Source organism: Lepidothrix coronata, unplaced genomic scaffold, assembly GCF_001604755.1.
Source record: "Lepidothrix coronata isolate B3197 unplaced genomic scaffold, Lepidothrix_coronata-1.0 Scaffold83, whole genome shotgun sequence".
NCBI classification, from domain to species: Eukaryota; Metazoa; Chordata; class Aves; order Passeriformes; family Pipridae; genus Lepidothrix; species Lepidothrix coronata.
The window spans coordinates 871,064-893,880 of NW_016690263.1; the positions used below are offsets into that span (position 1 = coordinate 871,064).

At 36.7% G+C, this 22,817-nt stretch overlaps 1 protein-coding gene across 4 annotated transcripts in view; it reads right to left on the reverse strand.

The window, feature by feature from the left end:
* NPAS3 (neuronal PAS domain protein 3) overlaps positions 1–22,817 on the reverse strand; it is a 613,262-nt gene that overhangs the window by 429,671 nt on the left and 160,774 nt on the right. For 2 of the 4 annotated variants that reach the window (XM_017820487.1, XM_017820489.1), the window contains 2 exons: positions 1,501–1,745; positions 1,338–1,388 (listed from right to left, as the gene is read on the reverse strand). In XM_017820487.1, the coding sequence (XP_017675976.1) occupies positions 1,338–1,388; positions 1,501–1,745 (296 nt within the window). The remainder of the gene's footprint in view (positions 1–1,337; positions 1,389–1,500; positions 1,746–22,817) is intronic. The other 2 variants (XM_017820490.1, XM_017820488.1) reach the window with 1 other exon arrangement.

Below are 22,817 nucleotides of genomic sequence, written 5' to 3' on the forward strand. Positions count from 1 at the left end.
AGAGATCTGCAGAGCTCAGATTTTCAGTAATACAGGACAGCAGAGTCCACTTTACATCCACCTTGAAACATTGTTTAATTGCCTGAGAATAAACTCTCATCCTGAAAAAATGGAGAACATTTGCATATTATATCAGTAGGCTGATGAACCATGTTATACTCACGCTCTGAATGATGTAACTATTACCTTTTTCTCTCCATGAGAATGATATATAATGTAGCAGATAATATAAATAAAATATATAAAATGACCACAGCTATGTCCAGCTACTAAATCCTAGCCTGAAAGTGTTTCAGTTTTTGCCCTCCATGTCTATCTCCATTCACTGAAAATTATAACTTTCCTTAACTAATATCACTTCCTTTAAATGGAAGAGCAGGTAAAAGCCCTTTGCACCATCCATACCAGTAACCCTTCATGGACAGTAGTGGTCTGATAAATAAGATTCTATCTCCACCTCCTCCCTCCACCCTTAAAGGTGGTTTTTCTTTTGCCTCATTCTATCTAGTTTAGTATAGATTAAGAGTTTATGTTTCATAATATGTGGAAAAAACCTAGGGTGCTCAAATGTCATATTCCTCTTTCCAAAATATGTTTCCACCAAAATATAGGATTAGTAGCTAAAATAAAGTGGGGAGTTTTCTATGCTGTCAAAGCCAGGACAACCAGAAATCCCAAGTTTTGGCATGCAACTTGCTCACTAATTTAAAATGCTTATCAGACAGCAAGATCATGCTCATTGACATGAGTAACATAAGTAAAAAAAAAAAAAAAATTATTAAAAAAATCCACTTTACACAAGTAATTGGAAACACTACCTAAGACCAACAAGCACACAACCTCAAAAACCACTGACTGATTCTTCCTTTACCTTTGTGGCAATTCACATCTAAAACTGATTTTACTGCATGACTGCTTGTTTGAGCATGAAAAAAGGTTGTTTAATATCGAAAAGTCTATTTTGTCTGAAATGTTGATAGGTGCCTAGTGGTTCAGAAGTCAAAATAATTTCTATAGATATTACAAAATGATAAATAAAGTCCTAGTCTCTCACCTGAAGGTTTAAATACTTGGATGTGATGCTCTCAAACTTCAGAAATAGATGATTCTACATTTAAGGTATAGTCAGAGAATTAAGAGATTGAGTTCTCAAGGAATAATGCCATGTTCCTCTCAAACACATCCTTATGTAAAATACTAAAACAAAGCAACACAATATTAGCTAAATAACTTGAAACAATTTAGTCTACATTACCCAGAAGACTTACAGCTGTAACAGTTACATCAATAGGTTTGTTGTTAAATAAAAAATAAATAAAATAAGAGGTTTATTTCACCTTCACATGGTGTCTTTCTCATGCAGACCTCAGATTTCCACATTTGAATCCCTTTAAAGGATTTGATATGCAGGGAAAGAAGAAAGGATTATGGTAAAAATTTCAATTTAGAGGTTACTAAAGGCTGCCATATTCGATACTACACAACATATTTTCTCCATACCTTTTACTGATGTATTCGGTGGAGGTCCTTCCATTCTCAAGTTCCACGGAGGATCACCTTGATTAGCAAAATCCCTCATTTTCAGATAGCTAATTGTAAGTCGGATGATGGATGCCTTGTCAAGCTGGCTGGTAATGGCTGCAGGCAGTGGCAACAACTTCGCCAACTCATAGAATTCAAAGTTCTCTTTTCCCCGGCGAGAGCGAGCAGCATCTCGGGACTTTTCCTTCCTCAAAGCTTGTAAACTGAAAGAAAATAAACAAAGTAGGACATTCATCAATATTTGCTTTCTCACTGCTAGTCTTCTCTACAAAGTACCACATTTTCAAAATGCTGTCATGTATGGATCTACAGACCACAGGATGTATGAAATGGTACTCCAGACTTGAATGATTAAAACTAATGATAATATTGGAGTTTCAGTAGTAGCCAACATAATATGTAAGTGCTTTTAACTTATTTCAGCCACTTTTTTCTTAGCCTGCCCTTTTTCTGCTGTGAATTTTCTGAATTTGCAAGGATGCTGTGTACATGGGGCTTATCTTCCAATATGCCATTGCTTCTCCTGTATCACTGTGACCCAATTTTGCCTTAACTTGTGACAAATTCTGACTCTTGGGAAAGGTTTAAAAGCACATGACTCAAGTGTGTGCCACCTCTGACAGGGTTTGCAGTGCAGCCAAGACGACCAAACGTTGTACAGTATCTTCTAAGTCACAGAAGTTTAAGTCTGGTGTAAGAATGTAAACCTTCCTGGATTTCATGAAGCTGCTCTTTAGGAGTTGTTCAACTGTCTTTGCAGTGAAAATAGTAATGTTTGTCAGAAGGGTGAGCAAGCAGTTAACACAGTTGTGTGTTTCACATTTCTGATTGTAAATCACTACCACACACATGGCAGACTGTTAACTTTTTGGTCAGAAACAATCTTCTGCTTTACACAGTTGGAGCTGTTGGAAATACAAAGACATTAATTTAGACCTGTTGCATCAATGTATCACTTGCTACCACCCATAGAGGACAGGTAAAGGTAACTCAGATTTTAATGCTGGGCTATTTGTTTAATTGGTGTAAAAATGCTGTATGCACAGTGTGATGATAGTGGTTAACCACTGGAGTCCTTTCCTAATCTTTCCCTGTAACTCAAGTTTCAATATATAATAATACAACTTTGCAAGGGAAAAGGGATTTACCTTTTTTCTTGCGTGTTTTGGGGAAACAAAGAAATGTTCATATTGGTTCATATTGCCTCTTCTGCTTTTAATGAGAGGGTTTTCAAGTTTTTGCCTTTTTTTTTCTTTTTTTTTTTTTTCCCAGAGTGTTTAACTCAGGATATTATAAGGTTCAACATACCTCTGCCTTGGTGAGTACAAGGTGCTGCTGATGCTGGGACTGGTGTCTGTCAATTCCTGCATAAAGCAAGAATAAACTGGTCTTGTCACTCACTAAGGGTCTATCTTTTCTTTGCCTCATTTGTTTACTTATTAATTTGATGAAGTTAAAGCCACAATTTCATTAACGAGTCATTGGTTGACAACAGAACTAGAATTCAACTAGCGTATAATGGAATAGCAAATGCTTCTCCCAAGCTTCCACGACCCTTTCAGAGACTCTGGATCTTATCAACAAAAAAATCATAGTGGCCAGATCTACAAAAGCACTCTTGCATATGAAGTAAATAAGTAGAACTGAAGCGCACAGATATAACACCATGAATCTAAGAGCTCTGTTTATACCTATTTTTCTAATTTGGAAATAAACTACAGATGTTATCTTATTTTAATGTTCTTAGCCACTTGCATTTTTGTAGCCATCTCTGCCACTTCAGACTTGAAAGGGCATATCAGCTGGGCCCTTAACACACAAATGAAATCCCTCCATGACACTTCCATGAGAATGGTTAACACATTACATTCCCTACACAATTCCATACCAATAGCAATTATATTTAAAAAGACAATCTAGCTAAGAAATAGGGATAGTAAGATAAAGATAAAGGAGGAAACAGCACATCCTTACCCACAGATAAAGATAAACAATCCTACTGAATCACACAGTAAAGTATCTACTTAACTATGAGCTCTATATAGAATGCTAGCAGCTTGATTTGTAAATTATATTCTAGGGAAAAAAGTACCTGAAAAATAAGATTTCACAAAACTCATTGTGGATGCATCTCTATCCAATTTCAAATTTTAAATATCTACAACCATAGATGTGGAAAATCCCTCAAAAGGTGCATTAAATATAACACATAGAAACATTTTATGTATATACGGAAATCTGGGAGCTACAGCTCTGTGAGGTATGAACTGTCCAATTAATTCCAGGGAAGTAGTATACACTCTGCAAGTTAAGTATCTACAACAGGAACATAAGGGAAAGGCAGGTAAATTGGTCTCTGCCCAATTGCTTGCAAGTGAAAACTCAATTTCATGTTACAAGGCATGGCCTTTACTACCTGTTACTACACTTTTTTTTCTCAGAAGCCAAGCCTGAGAACCTCAAGTTTGACCAAATCAAATTTGAGGAATCCAGAAGAACTGAGATTCTCTATCTCTTCTAAAAGTCTGCACCAAGAGATTCACACCTTCTTTCCAAAGCATTTAATTATAACCCTGTATAAGAGAGGAGTACTTTAGAGATCCCTAGTAAAACAAACCAGAAACAAACCTCAGCAACTTCTGCAATTGAAAAATGTTAGAAATTTAATAGCAATAGAATATTCCTTAGCAACACCAAAGTCTGAATCTGCACTTTACAAATCCAGAAGCGGTTTCAGGAAATTGCTGAAACTGAATAATATGTTGAAATGTAAACTTATACAAAATGTTTCTGCATCAGTAACAGTTTGCAATGGAAGTCAGTTAAGCTGAAAAGTGAGGCTACCTGTGTCAGCAAACAGAATCATTTGAAAGCAACCTATTCAAACTTTTACAATAAAAAAATTAGAAGGGATGGGGAGCTGACAAAAGAAACTCCCGACCAACAGTATAAAGAGTAACTCGCCTTTTCTCCCAGTCGTTTGGTATTTTGTCATTTGTGGAAGGTTCACATAGTGAATCAGGTCAAGGAATTTGTAATTTGTAGCACTGTCCTCTTGGCATCAGTGCATTAAGCTAAATTTAGAAACAGTGTCCATCAATATGTGCATACAAGTCCTAATTTCTGCTCTACATAATTCCCCTAGGGAAATAGACTTGTAGTGTCAGACACTGCAGTTATGCTGATAAAATGGGTCCTTAATTTGAGAGCAGTGATTTCCTCAGCAGGATGCAGGAATTCATTAGATATGACCTAAACATCACTGTTAATCCTCTCTGGCACCTGTGATTCTGATAGGCAACATCAGCTTCATCGTCAGATTCTCTTAACAAAGCAACTTAACTGGTACTGATAATCCAAAGAGTATGCTGGAAAAGAGGGGTGTGAAGCTCACAACAGAAAACAGTGGTGCTGACACTGAAGAAGATAACTCATCTTAGGTCCTGTCATATGACACTGGGATTAGAGGTGATTCTTGGTAACACAAACTAACTTACTAAAGTATCAGGCTGTAAAAACTTAGAAATACAAAGGATTTCCTGCTAATGAGAAAAAGTGTGAGAAACTATCCCATGTTTGCTATGTGGATTTCAAAAACAGTCAGAAAGCATCAAGAAAGCAAGAATCACAGGATCAAGAGCTCTCAAATGAGAGAGGAGGTCCCCCAACAGACAATTGAAACTACATATAATATCTACAATACCAACAAGAAAGTAACAGTGGGAAATATACCCCAGGGATATAAATACTGCTCCCTCTTGCCTTCTGTGGAGAAGGAGCAGGAGCTAACAAAATTGTATCAGAGTGCACCATTATAAAATATAAAAGGATGATGTTGTCATACAATGGTGAAACTTCATGCATTCCTTTAAGAACATATTTCTCATAGAATTTCCATATACAGAATCCACTAAAGAAGACTAAGAGGTTTCCAGCTGTTAGCTCCTGATAATCCTGAGAAGCAGTACCATATAAACAGCATATTCAGTGGCTTGAAAAATAATGCTTTTGTTAGATAGGGTTTCTAAAATATATTTTTTTTCCTTTTAGGGCCTTTCCAGATGGGCTGATATAAAGGGGGTCTGGCTTTTACAGACGAGAGGGTACAATAAATACTATCATATAATTCTAAAATGGTATACATGACATTTCTAAAGTAGATTTTCTATTGAAGACACAGCAGATGCAGAAGACGTGATAATATGATGTTCCATAAAAGTTTTATGGGTTACTTGTGATTTCATTGTGCTTGTGGTCATTCCAAGCTTAACCTGCTCCATATTTTATTTTACATAATTTTACATACTTTATATTCATAAGCATATACATGCATCCATACCTGTGTGCACCCACGATCGTCAAGTCTGACCAATCGACATCTGTCACTTTAAAGCTGGAACAATCACAGCTGCTAATTTTTGCAGCATTTAATGGCAATCAAACATGCTGCAGCATATCAACAGGTACACTGGTCTGCATTAGCAAGGATTTTTTAGCATATGTTCACACAGAATATTCTTGGTTGGAAGGGACCTACAAGGATCATTGAGTCCAACTCTTAAGTGAATGGTCCATACTGGGATCAAACCCACAACCTTGGCATTATTAGCATGATGCTCTAACCAACTGAGCTAATCTCTGGGTCATATCAATACCTTGCTTTCATGTCTCACTTTGGGAACTAAAAATCAGTGAAAAAATTTAATTATGTGAATTCTGAATGAAAACAGTGGAATGATTGCAGTTATAAATAAGTATTTCTGCCTGCAATTTCGAAATATAGTTTGGAAACAGGTACATCACAGACTTGCCTGCTTTTAGAAAGGCAGCGCACATTTGCATTTCACCTACTGTTCCCTTAAACCTGACAGAGTCAAGACTCCTCAAACCAGGTTTCTCAGAAACATTGATTTCCCCCTGCACAGTCCCACGTAACAGCACTGATGGGGTTTTGTGGTAGTCTCATTGGACTCGTCACAAATAGAGACTGGATTGGGAGCAAAGGCCATAAAACAAAGTTTGAGGGACAGATGGACTGCTGAGCTCCAGATATAATGGTGCAAGACAGTGGACAGCTTGTCTGCAGTGTGTCATCATAGTTTTTGCTCAGTTCCATTAAATACAGCAGAGAAGTATGACATACTCTCACAAAGGATGCACAGTATTTTTGATAATGGCATTGAAATCATCCCTGATTTCAGTAGAAACTTTACAAATGAAACAGTATACCAGAACAGAGCACTTTTTCTTGTATTACTAAACATTTTCATACTCGTTAATTCAGCTATTACTGAGCACTAGTGAATTTCTTAAGCCTCTAACAACAATATGGATTAGTAGCAACAAAACTAGATACAGTGCAAAAGTAACATCTAATATCTAATAATGTTTATAAAAAGCTTTATAGAGATGGAAGCAATTTGTGTGTATGTGTATTTTTCTATTAGTCTAGTCTTTTAAATTCAAGGATCAAAACATCCACTATAAATATTATCTATTTTTCCAAAGGACATAGCCAGATGGATGTTATATCAATTTCACAGAAAAGAAATCAGATACATGGAAAGGATGTGCAACATTAGAGTGCACAATGAATCTGTGACAAAAAACATGGACTGGAGATAAGTGATCCAGCCCCCTCACTGCCCTGAAAGAAACGTTCAATTATGTATGTCCCTCTGCTTACAGTTTTCCAATATAAAGAACACAAGAATGCTCACTTCCTATTGACCATAGTTATAGCATTACATAAGGTAATAAATTTATGCTGCTCCTGAGTCCATAAGTGTGCATTTGTGCAATTCTATATGAGTTACACTGGGAAGAACCTCTTAGCTTTTTCTTACTTTTTTCCAAGTTATTATGATGCGACAGAGTATTACTGTACTTTGGACATTTTTATATTTAAATCAACTTTAGATCCCTTCCTGTTTTATTAATAACCTATTTACATAATTTCTGTATCTATATCAATGAAAGGTAGCGAATGACTATGAACATTTAACTAATACAAATGTTTATACATTCTGATGTAGAGGAATAATCAATTACCTGTGCCCTCACAGTCACATCCTTAAGAATCTTTTCTAGGCTTCAAGCTGACCAGTGCAAACAATGAGGGCAGTTAAGCCCGTTTACAACAACAAATACATTTAGAAGCTGACTCTTAATGCCTGGGTAATTCATTAAGATAATGTCTCACTCCACCTATAGATGACCACCCATAGGCCACGTTCTGGCATTTAAAAATCTGTTCTCACTTCACTGATGTTGTAAGGCAATTACACTCTACTAGAAGTTCAAAGAATTGAATAGCATCAATATTTAAATGACCCAATTATTTGGAATATTTATTTATTTTAATTCTAATTGACTCTTCTTATTCCTGAGTTTTTTTCAAAAGGTAATAGCGACATCTCAAAAACAGTGTTCAGTCCAAGTGGATATTAATCTGAACAGCTGTGAACATTTTCAGATTCCAAAAAATTATTTAGACTGGAGGAAAGATGAAGGAAGCAAAGCGGAGTAGCCTCCACTGAATAATTGCGCATATTACAGTTGAAAAGTCCAGTCTAGCAAGTCACACATCATCACTGGTGGCAAGCACGAGCCTAAAGCCCACTATTATCAAGGTTTTTTTTGGCTATTGTTCTGTTTTTCTAGAGCTTATGCTCTAGAGAGTTCACAAATATGCATGGAACTGGATATTTTTTCAGTATAGTAGATATAACTGAATATAAAAGAATGAAGCAAAAGAGCTAATGCTCCAGTAGATGTGAATTAAAAGAAGAAAAAATCCTCTCCCAACTTCCTAAGACTAATTCAATTAGTTCCGAAAAATTGTTAATGAAAGTATGTTAATATGTTTATCTCTAATTTCTACACTGCATTTTGTTATCTTTGGGGATTCCTTTTCTTTTGAGACAACTTTTTGACTTGATGTTTTCTCCCTTTCTTTGCCTTTTTTTTTTCTGCTGTCCTATTTGTAGATTTTCTTTTCACAAAGATTGTTTCTGAATTGAGAGTACAAGAACTTCAAGACTAATAATAACAGTTATGATGTTTAAAAGAGAAGACTACTTTCGTGAGGGAAAAACCTTCAAAAAAGAGGAAAGGAGGAAAATCAAAAACCACATTAATTTTTACCGTCTTTCTTTTTTAAGTAGATCTGAGAAACCAGACGGCAGATTTTTATGGATTTTTCTACTTGTTTGCTTAGGAGATTCGAACATTGCTCAGTCTCGCTATTTATCAATTAATCCAGCATGCAGCCTCAAAGCAAAAAGGTCGACTTGTATTAAAAATTCATCCATCAAAAATTCATCAAAGACTTCAGCATTTTAACTTGTGAACCTTTGAACACCTGCATACTTGTCAGATCTGTGGTCATAGTTAACTGGAATCTATAGTTACCACAGTGTCTGTACTTGCTCTGACATGAGCTGTATGAGGAGACTTTCAGGTGAAAGTGCAGTACATAACCTAGTGAGGCAGACTGCTTCCTCAAACAGTTTTTTTCATCAGACAAGGGATATCTGATATCTGACCCAGTTCAAAGATAGTAAAATCAGACCTTTTCAATGAGCAAACACTTTACAAGGGCATTAATTTTTTGCCCCACCATAATTATTACCATTTTTACAGGGCAAAAGTTTGCCAAAAATGTAAACGAAACCATTATCTGATATTATCATCAATGGCCTAGTCTACAAATGAAAGCCATTTGAATGCTGTCCAAGAAAAATTAATGTTTTTGGAAGACTTTCTTTAATATGTGAAGAAAGCTGTATAGTATATGCTGGAAGTTAAAGCTGGAACCTTCAAGTTCAAGGTAAAAACTCTGCTGCTTAACTAATGCACTGCTCATAGCTGTCATCATTAATTTATGTTAGCCTCTGTAAACATCAAGAGTATAATAGGCCAATTTCACAACTAAATATAGATGCACATTTTGCCCTTATATAAATGGCAGATTGCTGCTGTAGATCATCACTGCAGCAACACATCAGTAAAGATGCACTGTTTGATGGTCTGATGCTCACACAATATATAAAACCAGTTGTAATGGTTGTTTGGAAGCAAAGTGTAACATAGCAGCAAAATTTCATTTGTTCCACAAACTCAGGATATATTAAGCTTGGCTGACAAAGACTGTTTGATGTGCTAAATCAGTTTGACCTTCATTTTTGCTTTATATTTCTCATTTAACACATGAAATGACCATTATTTTTTCACTATATAGGAAAATATCACACAACTGATTTCTATTAGAAACGTTTCTTTTTCTTGTAGACACCAACGATACATTTTGCTAGAAGTGCTTTAACAATTATTGCAAAAATAACATGAAACTTATGAAAAAATAATACCTTTACTAAACCAAGCTTTTATTATATCAGTGAGGCTTAGGTTGGTTTTTAGGGGTTGTGGTTTCACAGAAACATATTTATTTTAAATATGTAAACTTGCCAAGGAAAAGGTTTGTGTATACTTGAACTAATCATTAAACTGAATGTTTTATCACCTATGAGCACCTTTGTTGCAATGTTTAAATAACAGGATTTACTTCCAAAGTGAGTCATTAAAACATAATAATAGGAACCCGCCAGGTTTTTAAGGATTACAAATTTGCCATCCTGCACAATCCTTTAAAACTAATGTACATTTTGATACAGAAACCATTAAGTGAGCTGTGACACCTTTCTTCAAACCCAGACTCTACAACTAGAACACTAGTGTTTTGATCTTTGTTTTCTTCCTATGTTGAACTAAGCAATTGCCAGCCTCATGATAATAGAGAAACTGCAGTTTTATCAAGCAATTTTGCAGCACCCAATAAACAGCACTTTACCTTGGAGCAACTTGTACATTTCACACCTTAAATTTCTATTTACCAAATCAGCTAATCACTTCACAATTGAACTTCTCAGAACAAAAAATTATCAATTAAAGTGGTTGAAACTCCTGCAAATTATCATTTAGGAATGAAGTAATTGCTTTCATCAGGGCAGAAAAGCCCGCCAGAACAGAAATGTCACTTCAGATTAGTGTTCTCACTCCTGAAGCTATGGATGACACAGCTGATATAAGACTAAATGCCAAGACCAATCAATTGCTTTTGTGGCTCTGTTCTGAGCTGCTGTAAAAGGGGCCATTTTCTAGGATCTACTCTTCATTATAGTAAATGCTATCTCCTTGGAAACATAATTCCATTTCTCATAAATTCCTTCGGAGAGCATCGTCCTAACAATGGATGTTTGTGGAAAAGAATTCTGTTGACTTAATGCAAAGAAATTAAGTGTAAACGGCTGTCAAAGTACTATAGTTTGCTTGTTCTTAAACATAAATTGAAGTCTTTACATTAAAAACAGAATACTTTGGCGGAAATGAATGTTCTGAACAAGTGTGATATTTTGCATTTGGAAGTGATGTGTTTCTGATCGAGAGTTTAGACTTTGTTTGAATACCTATGTTCTGTCTATAGTAGGCACACTTGTCCCTAGCAGAGATTTGTCAGTTTAAGAGAGAGTAGATAAACACTCCACTTATTTCACAGCAGTGCACTTACAAAATGTGAAACTGTGTAAGAAAACATGGTCTCATTATCATATGACATGCTATTTGTTAGCAGACTCATCTGTGTATAAAAGCCTTCTTTGAACTCAGTCTTTACTGGAAATATATGTATTTCAATTTGTACTGTTCAGCTTCCTAAAATACTAAGAATCTGAGTTATGGTCTCCAATTAAAAGGATATCTGAAAAGCTAATTTGGTGGAACAGCAGCAATTTCCTGCACTGCTCTCCTCATGACTGAAGTTTAGAAACAAATTCAAGATTACAGATTTTTGTTCAAAACAGGATGAAAAGTATTCCTCCCTCAATGAGCATAAGCAATTCCAATTAAAAATAACAAGAGTTATGTGACAGGAGAATATATTGCTGCATATGTAAAGAAGTAATTTATTCAGTATTAGGATGGAAAGTGCAATTTTACTGTAGTATTTCTATGGATAACCAAAGAAAGAGCACAGGTACACTGTTGCCAGATTGTGACTGATGATGGCAACCACATAAATATGAAAACCCACACCCATTAGGGGATGTGGGGAAAACAAGAGAGACACAGTATCACTGTGTGTTACATGTACCTGCCTGAAGTAAACATAGCACTTTAAACTGCAAAGCCAGGTAGCTTCAGTCCAGGTTGTCCACACTATACTAAAAATGTTATATAGCATATTGCACTTGAAATATGAGCTTTACACTTTGGCCTAGCTAGCCGCTACTACATAAATAAATCACTCTGAAACAAACAAACAATCCAAATTTCTGACTATACTCCTTTTGTGAGTACTGTCTTTAAGACGGAACACTTTAGGAGTCTTTTATCTGGTTCTGATTTAATATTTTCAAGAATGAGTAAATAGCTGGTATTTTCCTCACCTATGTCAGACATATTGCAGAAATTTTTGCTGCAACATTTATATTAACTATGGCCATTATTTTCCATGGCATTATTTTACTAGTGGTAGCTCTGAAATAAACAGCTGTACAGGAGAAAAAAATTTTGGTTTTTTATTTTTATAAAAGTTGCATCATGTAGTTTATCTATGCCTTTAAGTTTTACTACTGCCAAAAGGCCTAAGAGCACAATGTTGCCTTCAGGCAATTCAAGTTTGCTCTTTACAGATGCCCTAAATAGGGATTTTGTTAGAGTTGGCTGTGCTCTCTGTAACTATCCGCTTCAATTTAGTTCCCAAAGCCAGGAAAAAAAAGAAAATAATTCTAACCTCTCTTTCACTGCTGCCACATAAATAACCTCTTAGTGGTATGTTCTCAATTATTACAATACTAAGACCCTTTCTGAAGAAAGTAACATTGTCTCCTTAGCCATTATTACAATTATAATCCTCATTATCTCCTGGTTCTCTCCTTCCCATCTAAAAGTTATGCATACTCTGAAGGGTCTATGTGGAACATACACAAGTTCTAGTTTTGAACCCTACTTAAGGGAGTCTTTAGAAGACCTGTGAAAAAGTGTTGAAGGGATATAGATAGGATACACTGGCACCACAGCCCAAAGGAGCTATTCCAATTCAGAGTCACAACTGAGCTATCTTAAAACTGACAACATTATGAGTTCAAGACAGACAATGAGCTACATTACTAGTGTCAGCCTTGAGCCCTACATGTTTTTTGCTGCCTGTGATAAAACCTGTACTGATAGAGATCACTCTGTCATTGATACTCAAGCTACCTAGTTTTATAATACCTCCGGCACGTCTTGAAAAAAAACAAAACCAAAAATATGCAACATCCAGCCTGGACGGACGGCAGTACAGCTACCTCCGTGGCATGCTCAAAATCAAATAGTGCAGGCAAGTTTTTCCTTCTGCAGTCTTAGGAAGATCCAGCTGCCTCTAGAAGCTCACTGGTGGATTTACTGAATCTTGTTTTCCTGGAAGCATGAGCTTCACTCTCCAAGGTGCAGTGTTCGCTGTTGAACCATTGACTCAGTAGAGTGTGAATGAGCTTCGAGGCCTTTCACTTTTAGCCCTCTTGCTTGAACCTTGAGCAGTTTAGTGTAAATGAATGTCAGCAGAGCACAAGATAGCAAGATTTTCATAAGCAGGCAACTCTTTCACACATACCACCAGTGAAATAATGTTTATTACTGCTTACAAATTCCAGGACAGGCTACGGCACCCACGGACTTCCCTTGTACTTTTTCTATTTAACATATTTTCCATTTAACACTCTGGGACAGGGGACAACAAATGTCATGCACATTGGTAAAGGGCAAAGGTCATACGAAAAAGGATATTGTTAGATTTTCAGCACTTTTGATACACTGGGATAAAAATGAAGCCCATATTGACTGTAGAAGGAAGACTTCCCTCCTTGATCCCTTTACAGATATCAGTACTGGCCACACACATTATTGGGCTCATGTATTTCCTAAAATGCCGAGAGTACTGTCAAAGATTATGCATTCAACCCAGACCAGGAACTGCCTCACACAGTGGTAACTGCTGTGGTGGAAGTATGTCCCTGTGTATTTTAGTTTTCAGGCACTTGTAGCAGACCCAAGATTTAATTTCTAAATAAAGTTTTCAGGCATTTCACAGCAAAAAACAATTCTCCTCAGAAACCATTTTAACTAGTCAGAGTAGACCTGATGCCACATGCATTTTATGACCAAAATAATGGTATACCTAAACCCCTCCTTAAAACACCCACACCATAAATTACAATGCTAAAACTGTAAAAAGCAACATTTAGACAAAAGCCTCGAAGTTTTAACAGTTGAGACATAAATCTCATGTCCTAAGTAATGTTTATCTTCTTTGACAATATTCAACTACCAGCAAGAGTAGCAATATCCTAAATCCACCAGATTGCGCATATTAAAGGTATTAAAATGATCGGGGCTCTAAAATATTGTCCAGCAGCTGCCCTAGCTACACTGCAACTAAGTACTAAAGATCCTTACTAAAAAAATTCTTCAAAAAGGGCCAACCAGACTCACTGATGAGAAATATGAGTGACATAAAACCACAAAACAAAACAGGATCCAGAGGTAAGAGCCCTCTCAAGCTCCTTGCCTTTAGTGACCTCTTAGTTACTCATCAGATAGAGCATCTTCCTGTAAAATCTCACAGGTCTAGATCAGAGAGGAAATCAGAGAGGAATATTAAGATTATCTAGGAACTATTTCATCATGAGGCAGGGCATATAACATTACCCTGTAATTCTGTTTTCTGTTGCGAAAGTATCAATCCTAATCTGGAAACTCCAAGATGTAAAGAATTTCTATTGCTAAGCAGCTGCAATGTTTAAATTAGCCTCACCATTAACATTTTGTGGGCTTTTTTCCTGTTTCAACTTTGCTGAGTTCAGCTTTCAGTCACTGAATCTTGCAATTCCTTTGTCCACTAAACAAAAGAAACTCCAAATATCTGCTATATTCTCCCTGGCTGGGTAATTATGGTTCATGATCAACTCACTCTCTTAACCTTCCCTTTGACAAGATTCTCAATTGTCTAAACAAACCCAGTCATTGCATGTTTTCCAGTCTTCATTGTAGCCATCTCTTTTTTTCAACAATAAAACAATGAAAAAATTTCAACCCTGAATGTAGCAGCAACAATTATAATTTCCACGTTCAATATTTCCATTTATACATTTAAAGATTATTTTACTCCATATCTGAAGTAGCATCCTAGTGGGCTATGGTGTTCTGCTGCTACTCATAAGAAAACTGAAGCCTTTTGATTTGGGGTTTCCAGAAGAAAGAGAAACTAATATATAGCTTTGAATCGCAATGTCAGTTATGTGTTTCTCCCTCTGTGCTATTCCTGGACACTGATGGGTTTTTTTGTTTCAGAAATGGAAATCGATCTGATTAGTTGCATAAGCTATAGAGAATGTAAAATGAGAGAAAAATATTAATTAATAATGTGAGAAACCAACATGTTTTCTCTCGGGCATGTAGAATTATCTCAATCTAATCTGGATTAATTTTCTGCAATCACTTTTTTATTTTATTTCTGAGGGGTAAAGGAATCTCAAGAAGGCAAGAATTTCTTTCACACCACCTCAGAATTTTCAGTGTAAAATGGCACAATCATGTTAAAATAGCCAAATTCAGAAACAAGAAGAAACATTCTGCAAAATTGTGAATTCTTGAGATAATCCCCAAAAGTAATTATTCACAGAGATGTTCAAAACAATTAAGGTATGGTTTTCAAAACTACACAGTGCTGGCAAATCCTGCTCCTAGTGAAAAGATGCACTGAATGCTGTGCTTGAAAATGCCACCTTTCTGTATTTAAAACCTGTCATCACTTGGATAACCTCAGTCAGGTAAACTAGAAACAATTTGGAGTAAAGAGGAAGTTTACACCCATAAACACTGCATGTTAATCTTGGAACTTACCTGTTGATAAATCTACAAGCTCATCAGAAGAAGAAAGAGGTGGAATGACTGCTAGACTGCTAGTAATAGCTAAATGAGTGATACTTAAAACCAGCAATTGTATTAGGTTTGTGGGTGGGGGTTTATCTACAGAAAAGAAAGAAGAAAAGAAGGAACCGTCACAAAAAGCTATTATACCTGACAGGCTCTACACAAGACAGATGAAATGTGAGTTTCAGTATTCAAAATAGAAAGGATACAATCATATGTCTGGTTAACTTACAGGAAATAGTTCCAGAGACAATTTTATACTAACTACAGTGATTTGAGCAATTTTTAAAAATAATACCAACCAATTTCTCTCCATTATGCTCTGCTGGCAGAAAATAAAACATTTTTCTTTTAAATTATTGCCTCTGGTTTTGTTAAATCATGCAGCCTGTCAACATGTGGTCACCAGTTTTACATGATCTTTCTGCCTCTCTGGAAAAGAATGAATTTGCAGCCTGATCCGTGATATAAATACATAATCTGGCATCAGTTAAAGTTGCCACTATTACTACCAAAAAAAAAAAAAAAAAAAGGACAGGTAAGCAACAGTAATATTGTAATGTGAAAAAAAAATCTACGTCAAAATCATTTGTTTAAATTTAAGTATGACAGGGTTTTTGTTTTTCTTAAATACTAGGTCTGGCAACTTCTTCTATAGAAGAATTAAAAGAAAAAAAAAGAAGTAGACTCTAATTCTGCCACCAGATGTGCCTGCCCAACTCCATTGATTTCAAAGGACAACATGGACCCTTAGTGCTAAGCGATTTCATAAGAGTAAATATTTGAGAAATAGAATGAGAAAAAAATGTGGAATCCTTCTTTTGGTACACAGTTGTTTCAGCAAGCTCACAACAGCTGAACAAATTAAATCTCCAACCACTTGCTGTCAAGTGGGAATCAAGTTCTAATAATCCTATAACCGATTGGGATATATGCTCATCTCAACAACGTGACTAAATGGAGAAAGTGAATGGATAAAAAAACACAGAAATGTAAAACATATGCTTTTTACTTTACTAAACTTACGTTGAATTAATCTTTATGAGACACTTTGCTTTTACTCAGAGAATTGGCCTGTTTAGTAGTCTTTTAAAATCAGGATTTTCAGGTTTGCTGTCTTTTTAAACTCCTTTGTATACTGGGTATAGTGTATTTCACAATACCTTTTCATCTCTTCTTAGGGATAAAGAGATACAGAGAGTCAATCTTTGTAATTAAATCATGACTGCTGTCAACAGCAGTTGCTGTGACTTCAGTCGATACAGATGAATATATGTATTCTTAGGAATGTCTGCTTCAAAATCACATGACAGCAAAAATCATGCTCTTAAGAGAAAAGGAGAAAAAGCAGCTGAAGTGTTCCCCATAGTGCAGAAGTTGATGTTATCTATGTGATGCCTAATGCCTTCCAGGCACTTGACTCCACTGAGCAACAGGGTTACCTATAGCTTTAATAAGGTGCAAATGCTAATTCCCACACTGCTAGCCTGCTGACAGACACTACTGACATGACAAAATGGGATCTTGACTATTGTGGTTATATGACCTGTGATAGGGGCTGGTGAAGATACACCCACGTGTACCAATCCTCCATTTGTGACTGTCTCCTGTAGAGAAATCAGGGAACAGGAGTCTCATAATTGCCTCCTGCATCCCTGAAAACTGACAGCCACAAACAGACTAAAACCAGTCCCAGAAACTTTTTCTACTAAGTAATTTTTAACTGAAATGCCAAAACCACTAAACAGCTTTAGAGTGTTCCATTAATGACCACATAAAAGAAGATATTAGCCTGATATGAAAGAAGAATAAATATTAGGAGGAGATCTGGGCAGTAAAAAGTAATGATTGTATTAAAATAACAGAACAAGATAAACCAGGGTAGTAGTTTGATTTTCTGATTACTTCAAGATTTGTTTAGACTTACAGCCTTCAATAACTAAGAATCCTTGTGCCAATTTTGAAAGTCTTATTTAAATTATTTTATGATTTCAGTTTACATTAAAATCTCAAATAAAATAGCATGAATGCTTTGTGTGGCCATCTGCTACTTCCATCAAGTGTCTGTAGTGACGAAAATGAGGATTCTAGTAGTTTTACTGTGCAGATAATTGAAGCCTTTCTAAGAATAATTTCTATTCAGTTCTTTAGAGCCAAATTTTGCCCTTGGATCTGCACTCTATCTTGTAATATTGGAACATGGTTCTTGTTTGAGCAGTTAATGTCAGCCTCTGAGTATAGAACATGAGCTACTAGTATTCTTTCATTCTTTTGCATAGATGATATAATCTGTCTTAAATATTTTGGCAGATGTTTTTTGGGGCATGTTGAGCACAGTTATATATTTAAATTAGGAAAATAATGCCAACACCCAAGGTTTAGTCCTACCCCTAATTTCTAGTGTAACTAAGAGCCAAACATTAACTTGACCATTGGACTCACAATATCAACCTGACAGAAAAACTGTTCTCACATTTAGTTTATGTAATATATTTTCAAATCCTCACAGATACAAAACAAACCAAAAAGTTTATTCATAAAAATAATCCATTAATTTCAATGAGAATATACACTGATCTCTTGAATAAATCAAAATTTATTATTCAGGCTCATACGGGCAAGTCCAGCCTGTGGGTTAGGTGACACTGAACTCTGGTGTATGTAAATTGAAGTCCTGAAAACATATATATAAAAAGAGTGTGTACTTGTTCTTGAATTGATGTTGAATTGAAGATGTAATCCCTGCACCAAACATTTTTAAAACCTAAGTACTTGAATCAGCCTCATTGCTATGGGATGCTGCCTCCCACTGCTTTTACTGCAGCTGCCAGAGCAATGCTCATATGAGCTGGGAATGTTCCAAAAAGCTGCTTCCCTTTCTTTGCTATGACTGCTTATCAGCTTTCTAACTGGCCCGGTATCACAGCACATCATATTATATCATGGCACAGAAAACAGTTGTTGTTCAGCTTGTCTCTCAGTAAGTCTGGGGAAATCTGAGATGACTTTAGTGAGCTGTCTTAGTGAGCATTTTCTCAAGGGTGTTTTCTTTGCCCCAACATGGATAAAATAGCCAAAGAGAAGGGGAAAAGAAAGAAGGAAAAAAAAAAAGATGGAAAATCTGAGAAAAGAAAGTGCAAACATGCATTCAGCTTTGCCATTGGAGACTAAAAGACAGGTGAAGGGTAGTAGTCCTGGTATCCACATCACCACAGGCCAACTAGGAGTTGCTAGTGGATAGTGAGCTCCCATCAGTCTCAGAACGCAGGACACACAGAAACACATGCATTAGGGATGAGGTATAGAAGCTAGCTGTACCTATATTAGCTGGTGAACTCTCCATACAACACCCAGGGGGCGTGGATATAACTTCCTTTTTTTTCTCACGAAAAAGAAGAAAAGCAAATTGAACAGATGTAGGAACCTTTATCAAAGCACAGACTGTACCCTCTTGACTTTTCTGAAACATGTTTAGCCTTTCACTTGAAACAGATGGACACCAGTAAATATAGATATTATTTCATATACTGCTGAAAATATACTTGGGAGCTGTGTACAGGAATAAATAACAAGATCCTGGCTACACAAACACATTAATCCAGCATAGATTTACACTAGCATTACAGCTGAAAGAAATCACTTTCCTCTCAATGCTGGTACTGTATTCCCACTCTGTACCATCACTTGCCTTGGAAATAGGTAAGGTTAAAATTACTAAGAGATTTTTACTGGATTAGTTTATAGTTTCCTTAATCCAGTTTACCACATGGATGTATAAATGCCCATATAAGCAGGGGTGACACAGAATGAGTGAGAACACAACTCTAAGCACTACCAGCTTACCATATTCATGAAGGAAAGGCGATGATAGAAGCAAGACTACTCAGCTGAAGCTGTCAGAACAATAAGGGTTGCCAGAACGAAACTGCCCACTTGGAATCTGACCAAAATTACCATTCCTTTAAAAATGCTTACTTAGAATTATGAAAAGTCCTAAACATTAATAAACATGGCCAGTTAATATCTTAAATTCTCTCTTGGCATCAGCAGCAGCCTAAGGCTGTGTGGGGGCAGTCGTGTGTTTTGGACTTTGGTGGAACTCAACCATATACTGAAACTACAGATACTGAAGCAAATAGATTTCAATATAATTGACAGCATATGTTTCTATATCTTTATTCAGTAGCTGATAGAAATAAATAATACACAGCATGCCAGTGATAACCATGGCAAATATATCAGCCAACTTCCTGAACTGCATTCTAATGGGATCTTAGAACTGATCTAAGCCAGGTTCCTCAAGGCCTCTGTTCACTTGATTTCTTTCCCTTTATAGTGGTTTGAATCAAAATACAGCAAACCTCATTAATTTATTCTGCTTTCCAGGTTCAAAACCAGTTTGCTACTCTGAAAGCCTTTTTCATACCATGCTAGCCTAACTTTTCTTGTTGGAATCCCCTGCTTCTCTGTCTTAAAATGTGCAGCAAAGTCTTCAGATAAACTAAAGTTTGACTACTGACAAATTCTGGTTAAAAACAGCTACATGTTACCTGAAATAACATTTTCATATGAGGCTTTTCAGATATGTAGCCAACTAGGATCTGCCTGGCCTTGTGAACTGTTTACTTATCCTTAAGCCATCAGAGGTTGTGATAGTAAAGTCAGCTTTTTATCACATTTTGTTACTCTGTGACCTACTAGGAGAATTGTGAAGGCTTAAATTAATAAACGCATTATTTTAATCCATACATTCAAGTACATTTTTTGTTTTGTGCTAGAATAAACTTCATTTTAATATTTAACAATATTTTATAGTCAGTGCTATTTACCTATTTTATAATAGCAGGTACAGTTACGATCTCCTACACTTCTTCACAATGAGGTTTTGGGTTCTGCCAGAGTTATGTTTGAATCCATCTGTATGCAACTTAAGTAAAACTTAAGGACAAATGATGAAAGTTCAACATCAACTCTCCTGCGCAGAGCTTGACTTGTGGCATGTTCAGCTCTAGCTCATGCCAGGTGACTATAGCCATTAGATACCAAAAACCCAGCCGGAGACTGTCACAATATCTGATTCTCTGCAATACTCAATTTATTCTAAATGTGCACATCTGTGAGTGAAGCACATCCAGAAGTACACACAGATATTTTCCTTAAAGCATGGAACTCTAAAATACAGATTATTTTGAAAGCTCAGTTTGGAAGAAAATACATAAATGAAAGTCCTAAATGTAGAGATTGTTCCTGACCCCTCTCCCATCTCTCCTCAAATTCTTACTGAAATCAGAAATTTTCTTTTCCTGCCTTCAATTATATCTGACTAAAAGTGGTTTACTAGAGAATAACGTTAGCTTCATCAGACCTTTGTATACTTTTTTTTTTGGATAGGGAAGGGTGAGTGGTATCTTTCATTGACAAACAAAAGCAAACATCTTATTTTAGCCACTCAGCCCAGATACTGAAGGTACAAGCAGAAAAAGCCACAGTTCTTAGGCCTTGAGCAAAAAAAGATGCAATTAACCTCTATTATTTAGCTCTGTAGCTACATACATAGATTCCCTCCATCAGAGTTACATATCGGGCCGTTGGCAAGCATCTCTTCTATATGTTTAGCAGCTCTTACACATAATAGGAGAATCCCCTCCTATAGATCATTGAGTATTCCAAGCCTCAGGACACACAAGTTCACTTAGCAGACAAGGAATATTCTTCATTATCTTCCTTTCAGTGCCTTTCACTCTCTTTCCCCTAAAGTGAATACATTCACTACAAGATGTATTCGTAGTTACAAATGTTCATTTTCAGGGTAGCTGGCTGAGGTCAGAGTGCCTTTCCAAGAGCAGTGGCTAAGTGTCTTGGCTGATTTCAGCTTCCTGGAATGGATCCCATCCTCTCCATTCACCTCCCACTCCTCTGTGAGCTCTAATGTGACCTGCAATCTTCAGCTGGGATGGGGAGGTGCGTTGCTCCCAGAGATATTGTGTTCATAGACAACATCTACATTTTCTGCAGAGTCCTACACACACTTCATAATACACACACATTTGGCTCTGCTCTCTCCTGTTTTGGGTTCCCATAAAGTTTGAGTTACATATATTTGAGTGGTTTTGCATATGTATCATGCCTTTCTGTTCTCAGTTCCTTCCCTAGGCTTCAGAAAATGAAGCAGGCTATCTGGCCTCATGACTAAGACCTTCAGATAGGGTGAAGGAAGAGAAATCTCACGGAAAGGAATTGACTACCTTTGGCAGCAAGGAGTGGAGATTAGGGTCAATTGTGACAGGCAGTAAGCCGAGAGATCTCAGAAAAGATCTGCATCTCTGCATCTCTCCCCCTCATTGAGGACATATCTCCCCTTTTTGCCCTCCATGCCTTTGCTCCATTTGATTGCTGCCTTGAGCAGCCTGGCACACTCCAGCCCTTCATGCTCCCGGACAGAATGGAGGGAAGCTCAGAGGTAAGAGGGAGAAAAGAGGACAACAGACCCAAGTAAGTCATCTGAGAGCTTATAGACAGAGGACAAAGCAACAGATCAGTACAGATAGTACAGATCAGAGGACAAAGCAACATGCGTGATGTCATGGTAGACATCAGCTGCAGACCAGCTGATCAAGAAAAGGATGAAGATTGCTTTAGAGTGGGAGGAAGCTTCACAATCACAGCCCTGGTATTCATCGATAAGATTATGGAGTAAATCCTTCCCAAAGCCACTTCCAAGCACATGAAAGACTAGATGTGATAGAAAGCATGAATTAGCCAGGGCAAGTAATGTCTGATCAATTCAGATGCCTGTTATGAGATGATTGTTTAAGATGGGTACGAGGAGGGCAATGATATTGTTTACCTTGACTTTACAAACATCTTCAACACTCTCAATAGGTCCTTCTAGCCAAACTAGTGAGATATATACTTCATAAGTGCACAATAAAGTGGGTGGAAAACTGGAAGAACCATCAGACTCAAAAGGTTGTGATCAGTGATACAGTTCAATTGGCAATTAATTTACTACCGGTATCCTTCAGAGAATAATACTGGAGCCAATACCAGTTAATGATTTCTTTAAAGACCTGGATGACAGGATGACATGCATCCTCAGCAAGTTCCTAAAAAACATCAAATTGGGCAAGCACCAATAGAGGCATCATCCCTCGTTGTTCTTCCCTCCCTACCATATGTGTTTGACAGACGAATTAATTCTCCCAAAATCTTGAGATACTGAACTGTCTACAACTTTGAGATAGTGAAAGTCTACTACTTTGTGGGTGGGCTGCTGCATAATCAGACAGATGCTTGTGCCCCTT